The sequence below is a fragment of the Manis pentadactyla genome, chromosome 1 (genome assembly GCF_030020395.1).
Source record: "Manis pentadactyla isolate mManPen7 chromosome 1, mManPen7.hap1, whole genome shotgun sequence".
NCBI lineage: Eukaryota > Metazoa > Chordata > Mammalia > Pholidota > Manidae > Manis > Manis pentadactyla.
Window position 1 is genome coordinate 203,580,243 of NC_080019.1, and position 9,410 is coordinate 203,589,652.

Sequence of the window (9,410 nt, forward strand, 5' to 3'; positions counted from 1 at the left end):
TGAACGGGTTCCTACAAGGCGTCTGCGCAACTAGGGCGCGTACGATTGGTCGGAAAGGGCGGAGGGTGGTGCGTCTTCTTTGACAAAGGATTTGATTGGCTGAGTCGTGGAACTAGCGGCGATGGTCTTGGGGGCGGCCGGAAAGCTACTGTGCAGTTTGATGGACTTTCACTGCCTTCGTCTTTCGGTTTCAGCCTAGCGCTCTGAGCTGAAGAATTTTTCACATTTTACTTTGCTCCACTCTCGGGGCGTCACACCAAATTGGCTCGTTGCTGCAGCCGGAGCCGTGAAGAGCACGGCTAGGATGGAGAGTCCGAGCCTGGGAGACTGCGGAGACGCCCTCGCGGTCACCCCCAGTGAGCGCCTAGTCCCAGACCGGCCTTGTCACCTCCGGCAAGTTACTGCCCCCTTTCGTACCTCTGTTTCACCACCTGTAAGATAGGAGCAGGGAAGTAGAACGTGGATGGGCCTTAATAACCTAGGATCGACAGACATCGAGGCTCACAGTGTTAGTCACTAGGAGGTAGGGCTGTAACTCAGGTTCTTCTGCAGTGGGTTCAGCCCCGTGGTACCCCCGATTGCTGTGCTCACCCGAAATGCCGAAGGTGTTAGGAGCAGGGAGTTTTAATGGTGCAAGGAGAGGCCGGGTTGGGTTGGAGGATCTTCGGAGGAGGAGAGGTCATGTTAAGCAGCCAGGGGAGCTCCAAAAATGGGTCATATGAGAAGCAATAGAGGAAGCTACAGTCAGTGAGTAGTATACATGAGATATGGGGCGAAGATGATTTACCTTTTTTTTTCTTTCAAAATCTAAACCTCAGAACTGCCTTTAAAAAGGTATACCTCCTTTTAACAGACGAAGAGAAGATACTGGAGTAATTTACTCTTGGACACACTGCTAGTAAATGGCAGAGCCGGAATTTGAACCCAGTCTGTTGACTTTTTTGGTCTGTGCTGTTTTCACCAGGTTTCTGTTTTCTTACCTCCAAAATTGTGAACTATATAATTTCTTAAGATCCACCTATTTCCCAAGTTATTGAACTCCAAATTACTTCAAAGACCTTGATTCCAATTCTAGTCAGTCACTAGCTCTTGTTTAGTTTCCTTGTTTGTAGAAGAGAGTTGGGTTAGACATCTCTAAAAAAAAGTTAGACCCATCCAACTTTTAAAACTTGTGATTTCGTGATTAGGATACACTCTACTGAAGTTGTTCATTAATAGTACAGGGGAAGAAATATTAGACAAAGATTTAGTAGACCTGGGTTCTGGTATCAATTCTGCAAGTAACTTAATCTTCCTATCACTCAGTTTAATAATAAATGAGAGTAATCCTTATCCTACCTACTTCACAAGGTTATCACAAGGATGGATGAAAGACAGTTGAAAATTCTGTATCAGAAATTATTTACCTTTTGGAGAGTCACAACATCTGATGAAACAATAGATCCTCTCCCCCTGAAGAAATACATACATATATAAAATTTTTACCTCACATATTTGGGGAGGAGGAAGGTGTCCCACTGTCTCTTTTAAGCCGTTCTGTTGATCCCAGGTTAAGAGCTCAGTTATTCATGTTTTTCCACTGCCAGGTGTCACCAGAAATCTTTATAATAGCCTACTCAATGATTAACCAAAAATAATTTCTAGCAAATAGCTTGAGCTTTTCATTGTGCAGAGATTTCCAACCCTTTTTAACCCATGTTGGAGGATGGGAAGATATTGGGGGGGTGGAAGGTAGGAAGATATTCCCGTAGAATAAGATTGGTCCATTCTGATTGTGAAATCATGGACAGTCTAAGTAGTCCATGAAGTTCCTGCCCATTCATGGGTTGAAATTGAATCAGCAGAGCAAGATAAATTTTAAATGAGCTAATCACTTGTTCTTTGTTTTTTCAGCAAGGAAGATGTTGCTCTGGGATTGGAAAGATTGGGAGACTATGATAAACAAGCGGTGATAAAAAGCAATGAGTGTAATCCCCTGCCACAAGAATCCATCGATTCTGCTCAATGTGATGATCCTGCAGTGACAGTATGCCATAAGTCTGTCCCATGTGGATGGGAAAGAGTTGTGAAGCAAAGGTTATCTGGGAAAACAGCAGGAAGATATGATGTATATTTTATCAGGTGAGTGTGCAAGGTGGTAAGAGAGTACGGCCAAACAATTTTTTCTAGACAGGTAACAGGAAAACATAGCAGGAACCTTGGCCTTTTTGTTTTTACCATAAAACCATTATGGATTCTATTCTTCAATGTCACTGGTTATATTAAGTGACTTGGGGACAAGTACGTATATTTTCTCCTGTGAATGGTTAATGGTAAGGTAGCACTTAAGTTTTATTTGTAAATTATACTGTCATATAGGAAACTATATAAAAGTACTATTTTATCACTATTTTTTATTTTAAATGCTAAATGCCCATGGCAACATTTGGAAAGTATTAATTAAAAATCTGAAATGTGATCCAATTTTTAAAAGTCATTTTTATTTACTAGCAATAAGTGTCCTTTAATATCATTTTCTAGCCCACAAGGACTGAAGTTCAGATCCAAAAGTTCACTTGCTAAATATCTTCACAAAAATGGAGAGGCTTCACTTAAGCCAGAAGATTTTGATTTTACTGTACTTTCTAAAAGGGGCATCAAGTCAAGAGATAAAGACGGCAGCATGGCAGCTTTGACTCAGTCCCAACTGCAAAGCAAAAGTAACAATTCAAACCGGAACCTCAGGACACGAAGCAGTTGGAAAAAAAATGTGTTTCCTCTGCCAGGTGGTGGTTTGGAATTGCAAGATAGCAGAGGACTATCCAACTTTACTTCCATTCCTTCTTCCATGCTTTTGAAAGGAGATGAGGGTGTTCATGCTGTTGAACCCGGAAAGCTGAGAAGGTCCAAAGGAAAGGTGACTACTTTGAACAAAATTCAAATTAAGAAAACTAAAACAGGGCACCAGAAGAGACTTCCAGAGTCTGTTCAAAGTAATAGAAAAAGAGAATCTGTGCATACTAAGGAAGATGCTGAAAGTGAACCTGTCACACAAGAAAGTCACCTTGATGGAGCTCTCTGCATTTCTGATGCCAGAGCAAGCAGCAACCTCAGTGTGACCAATGAAGCAAAGAGACTTGTAGAAGAAAAATCATTGAGTTCAGAATCAAATTTTCATTGTGAACAAATAACTTCCGGCATCATCAACAAATCACGTTCAACCAAAGAAGCAGAACACAACCAGAAGTGTGAGGGTACCTTTTTAGAATCTGAAGAAATAAGAACAGAAGTAGAAGTTGGCAAAAGGAAGGAACATTTGCATATTGACACTTTAAAGTGTGGCTCTGAAATGGACAAGAACTGCTCACAAACCGAAAAAGACTGTCTTTCTGTGAAAACATGTCAAGGTATTCGTTGCACTGAAGTGTTATTAAACACGTGACGAGTTTATACTCCTGAATATTGTATTTCATATCTGTACCCAGTTAGGATATAGGAATACAATAAAGAAATAGGGCCAAATATCCGGCACATTCTACCAGTTGATCTAGTACCTCCTCTAGCCAGCCTTCAAGCCCCTTCCTGTGGCAGAGAGGGACTCAGCTGGCCACTGCCTTGATGCCCCCAGCAAATGAAAATTGTGCCACTAACAGCTGCCACGAGCTCCCCTGGCTCAACAGCTGGAACTGTCCCCGACAGTGCTTTCCCTTCTTTCCAGCTTTCAGCCAATAATCTTACAACTTTAGGGAAAATGAAAAGGTTTCACTTATGAAAAGCTTTGGGGGAGACTCCTTTTATACATAAACTGATTGACAATAGTGTCTTCTCTGCACCCTTCCTATTACTTATTACGGATTTGTGACTTCCAATTTAATTTTGTATGTATCATAGTCATTTTTATCTTCTATTATAATGTAATGCTTCTCTAAAATACTTCAGAGCTCTAAATAATTCAAAATGGTAATCATGTAGTTCATCTATTATTTGTAATATGCTCTTAATACAGAGTTCAGAGCTTAGCAATTTTGCCTTTATAGTACCTCAGTGAATAAGAGATAAAAAGGAGACCTTTCAAGCAACCCAGTATTAGTTATTCATTATGTCATTATGGTATAATGAATAACTCCTTTAAAGAAGAATAGTAATTTTACTTAAAGTCCTGTGGAGAGACAGCCTGGGCAAATTGGTGCACTGGGGGTTAGACTTGATTCCTGCTGTCACACCCACTCATGATTTTATGCCTTTGCTATGCCTGGAATGTCTCTACGTTTAACAGAAGTTGGAACTACTATTAACAGTTCTTCAGGCCTGTCTCTTTAACTTTGAGCTTGAGGGTATGTACTTATTGTAGTATAATGGATAAGTAAAATATTACAGACACCCTTTTACAACTAAAATAGAAGTGTCCTATTTCTCCTATCAATAAAGAAGTCTAGTTCTCAACATGAGATGGAGTACCCTTAGGTTAATAGGTGTCCCATAGAACAGTAAGACTTTCCCACTGGCTAAGTTAGAAATTGCCAAATAAACTGAGCTTCAGTCTCCTTGTAATAAGGGAAGATAGCTAATATTTATAGGAACTCACAGAAGAGATTACCAGGTAGCTAGTAAAAGCAGTTTCCTTTGTTCTAACACTTTCTTACTTTCTACTAGGCTTTGCCTATTCTAACTAGAATACAGACAAACACTAGACTAATCTGGAGAACCTGGATACTTGTCCCAATCTATAATCAATCCTCCTGCTGTTTTCGGATTGTTGCTTAATTTCTAAGCTTTAGTTTCTTCATCTGTAAAATGGAGGTAATAGCCTTCACCAGTCCTGTTTTCACATCAGAAATATTGTCAAGTAAAATGAGAAGTGAAAAAGATGGCTTCATGATGTACAAATGCAAGGTATTATTAACTGACATTCAAATGTAGAGGCTACAGGAAACATCAAATGTGATAATTTTAGAATTAAGAAAGGGAAGCCTGGTAACACTGGTTGAATAGTCTTTATTGAATTAACTGAGCTTGTAGGTAGATCATGGTCTTAGGTATTCTAAGGTCCAAATCTTAGATTTTTCTGCAGGTTCTATTTTTTCTCTCTTTTTTTTCCTTTTTGGTAAGTTCAAGTGTTCACTGCAGAAATTTTGGAAAATATAGAAAGTTAAAGGAGAAAAAAATTAACAGTGACTATTATACCATTTTAGTTTATTTTAATACAATCTGTCATTTTTTTTATTATTATTAAATTGAGATCATATGTAGAATATTGCTTTTTTCACTTAAAAGTTAGTGACCTAGGGGAAAATAATCATGACACAGTCTTAAAAATACTTCAATGACCACATTGTACAAATCTGTCACAATTTGTAATGCTCTGTATTATTTCAAATTTTTTAATACTGTGAACTCTGAAAATAAGTCATAGAAAACTAGTGTTCGGAGTGGTTAAAGTCATGGACTTAGGAGCCAGACTGCTTGGATTTGAATTTCAGTTCTGACACTAGCTGTGTGACCTTGGGCAAGTTACTTAGCTTCTCTGTCCCTCAGTTTCCTTATCTGTAAAGTGGAGATGAATAATACCTAGCTCCTGGGTCACTAGTAGGATTAAATTGGTTAATTTTTATAGTTTTTAGAACAGTGCCTGGCACACACTACATGTTTTGTAAGACTAGAAGAAGGAGACATTACTCTGAATATTTCTTTACGCTAAACTGTAGAGTCTATAAACAGTGTTCATGCTTCCTTTTCAGAAGATACCATCCCACAGACCCAAATAGAGAAAAGGAAAACAAGCCTGTATTTCTCCAGCAAATACAACAAAGAAGGTATCTCTTTCCCAATCAGAAAAATCAGATTTTAAATCTATTTTAGGTGTGCAGCTCTGATATAGTGTGTGTGTTTAGCTCTTAGCCCCCCACGACGCAAAGCCTTTAAGAAGTGGACCCCTCCTCGGTCACCTTTTAATCTTGTCCAAGAAACACTTTTCCACGACCCATGGAAGCTCCTCATTGCCACTATATTTCTCAATCGGACCTCAGGTTTGTGGATTATTTTCATCTTTGTCTCAGTAGAGACAGTGTGATGAGGAGAAAGAGCATGGGTTGATTAGGAGGCCTGGGTTCAAGTTTGTTTTTGAGACTGTGTGACCTCAGGTAAGGCTTTCCCCTTTCAGCCCTCAAACTCTGCCTACGAGATAGACTAGATAACATCCAACAGCCTTTTTCACATTAGAGAACAGATTTTCACTCATTTTCAACTTCAAATTAGTTTTGGTCATCAGTGAAAATCAATTACCTAACATTCTTCCACCCTCTGTCATGTATAAAAGCCTTTCTTTTTCATTGAAAGCTTTCCTTAATGTCATTGGCACCTTGTGTTCTATATGCTTTTACACTGATTATCTGAAGTGCGGATTATTTAAAAATTATTACTACACAAGTCTAGGTATTAGTATGATTTAGACTGTTAGCCAAACAGGCTAATGGTGTTGGTTTTTTACTCTGAAAGTGATTGCTGGTTCAGGTAATGGCTTCTCAATGCTTTAAAAAGAAGAAGGGGAAAAAAGCTCTGTGTGGGTTATCTAGGTGAGGAAGCACCTGAACTTAAAATCAGCCCATCTTGAGGCTTGTAATTATGGTTACTTTTACTTTGCAGGCAAAATGGCAATCCCTGTGCTTTGGGAGTTTCTGGAGAAGTATCCTTCAGCTGAGGTAGCAAGAGCTGCAGATTGGAGAGATGTGTCAGAACTTCTTAAACCTCTTGGTCTGTATGATCTTCGAGCAAAAACCATTATCAAATTCTCAGGTACTTTTCCGTACACCCGAAGGATAAAACATAAGCTGTGCCTGTTTGAGAGAGCTACACCTTAAACTTTAAGATCCTGGGGTGCTGCGTTAACAGAGGTCATTCAGCTCAAGCCAGCCCTGAAGGCATTTAAAAACAGTCCGCTTGCCCCAAACCACAGTCTCCCACTGACCCAAGGTAATAAGTCTTTGCCTAGCACTGGGATGACCTGGGCAGAAATAGAGAAAGAAGTCAGTGAAGCAAAAAGCCCAGTTGACCTCAAGGATTTTACTATGCAGCACAAAATAATAATGGTGCATAAGTGGCAGGTGAATGGTTGCAACGGGGTAACTAAGCAGGAATTTGGAAGACAGCACAGTCAGAACTGGGGGTGTAGGAAAGATTTTTTTCCCGTCTCCTTCTGGTCTCTCCATCCAGCCCCCCATCACCCCACACTTAGGGGAAGTATCTATCTGGAAGCTGGCCTGATACATGGGGTGTTGCATTCTCAGATGAGTATCTAACAAAGCAGTGGCGCTATCCAATTGAGCTTCACGGGATTGGCAAATATGGCAACGACTCTTACCGAATTTTTTGTATCAATGAGTGGAAGCAGGTGAGTCCCAGCCATAATATCTCCAGCAAATTTTGTCTCTGAGGCAAAAGTCCACCATTATTGAAAATTACTTCTTGGACACATGTGTTACCACATCAGAACCAGTTTTATTCCAAGTTCGAGGGGCAGCAGGAGGATGGGATTACTGTCAGGAGGAAAGGATCCTTGGCACTCCCAAGTCCGTAAAGTCTTGTTTCACGTGACCTCTGACTGACCTCCAGCAATTTGTCACTTCTGACCCTGTTCTGTCATTCCCATTCATGTATGGTCTCTAAGCCTCATGTGGTTTTCCTCCTGTCACAGTCACTGGCCTTCAAAAGTACACCACTGAAGGCAAGCAGGCAGGTTTGGGCTTGGAATGCATGCTTGTTGGGTTCTCCTAGTTGTCTCAGACTGTTTTTGTGATAACTGGGTCCTACTCAGCTACCCATTCTATTGAGTATGCCCAGTTCACAGACATCCAGGAGGTGTCCCGGCAGCTGGTGGCCACGGCTAGGTGGCCAAGTACACTGCCCTCTTCATCTGTGACTTGCTCTAAAACACTCAGCCAGTAGGTCTGGCCAAGCCCATCCCTGCTTTGCCATTTTATTGTGACCCGAGCAATCCATTTAACTCTGGAAAATAGCATATTAATACTTATGTGATCACCACCCCACACCCTGTGTCATGGTGAAGATCAGCACTAAATTGGAAAGGATTATCTTAATGTAAGGGACAATTTTAAACATTCTGAATCCCATTAGGGTAAAGGTTACAATTTTTAGGCATGTCATCATAAGGTGCTATTCCCCCACCAAACCTTTAAAAACCCAGTTTAAACATGTATTTCTGGCTAACTGACATAAGGCCTCTGTGTCCTAATATGTCATGTTTCTTCCAGGTGCGCCCTGAAGACCATAAGTTAAATAAATATCACGACTGGCTTTGGGAAAATCATAAAAAATTAAGTCTGTCTTAAAACTCTTGGAAGTCTTCAAACTTGTATTTCACAAGATACTTTGCATTTGATTCTTAAGAGCTCCGTTTTGACCAGCTAACTTACAGGCATGTAGGCTTTACTCAGCCCAACTAGAAACCTCACGTATGTTTTCTTAATGTGTGTGCCACTGGTAGTGTTGCTAAATGAATGTACTAGAACATGTTTTGAACAGTTTTTGTTTTTAATAAATCGTTATTTGACCACAGTCCTAAAAATGTATATGACTTCTCCAATGATGAAATGCAATTTGTAAGTGAGAAAAGCCTTTCTAAACTACCAGTAATGCAAAATAAATTGCTATCATCCTTCTTGAGGAAAGATTAGGTTTTCTGTTCTCTTTGTGTAAAAGTGTTACACAGTTATATGAAGAAGCAGTCAAAGAGTTACTACCAAAAATGTAAGAAAAAATATTACAAAGTCTATCAGGCAGTTAATTAATAAAAATGTTTTTACTGAAAAAAAACAACTAACCCCCAAGGAAAAATAAGATTATTTTGTCATCATTTGTTATTGATGACTCTGTGCTGGCTCTTAGGAATTGGGAATTTGATCCTAGCATCCATCTGATAACCTAGTGTGGATATCTGCCTGTAGCTCTGTTTCAGGGTGTTGGCTTCTGGCTCATGCATTTTGCTTTGATCCCTTTGTGAGAACTCGAGCATTTACCCATCTCTTCCCTTCCAGATGGAGGATAGGGCTTAAGTTTTATCCCATTTTTAATATGGGTATTAGAATGTTGTAGCTTAAATATTGAAACACTTACATTAGAAAGAGCTTACCAAATAAACCAACAAAAAATTCCAAATTATGAAGTCTCAATTACCAATCACTATTTTGAGGTATAATTTGAAGATTAAATTGAATAAATTAAAAACAAATGAATTTTGTGGTAAGGTGGAATGCAAACAGAATTAAGACAGTCTGCTCCCGGGCTAGTTGGTTGTTTCCACTTGAGTGAGCAAGTTTCAGTTTTTAGAGAGGGATGGATTCTGACCAGAGAACAGGAACACTGGCCACACACACACCCCAAAGCAGACCTACACTGCCTGACTTCCCCTCACATTT

General features: G+C 39.7%; 2 protein-coding genes across 5 annotated transcripts in view; one reads left to right on the forward strand and one right to left on the reverse strand.

Moving 5' to 3' along the window:
• CAND2 (cullin associated and neddylation dissociated 2 (putative)) overlaps positions 1–9,410 on the reverse strand; it is a 176,245-nt gene that overhangs the window by 114,587 nt on the left and 52,248 nt on the right. The window lies entirely within an intron of this gene.
• Positions 114–9,167, forward strand: MBD4 (methyl-CpG binding domain 4, DNA glycosylase). Of its 4 annotated transcripts, none has more exons than XR_008999039.1 (8): positions 114–397; positions 1,898–2,121; positions 2,521–3,386; positions 5,718–5,792; positions 5,871–6,005; positions 6,622–6,771; positions 7,189–7,366; positions 8,247–9,167. XR_008999039.1 is itself a non-coding variant. In XM_057506421.1 (8 exons), exons 1-8 carry the CDS (start codon positions 305–307, stop codon positions 8,322–8,324), a joined length of 1,725 nt encoding a protein of 574 aa, XP_057362404.1. In that variant the 5' UTR covers positions 114–304; the 3' UTR covers positions 8,325–9,167. The 4 variants fall into 4 exon arrangements, 3 of the variants coding, with proteins under 3 accessions (XP_057362404.1, XP_057362406.1, XP_057362415.1); XM_057506421.1 differs by having other exon boundaries at positions 7,263–7,366; XM_057506423.1 differs by having other exon boundaries at positions 7,189–9,167.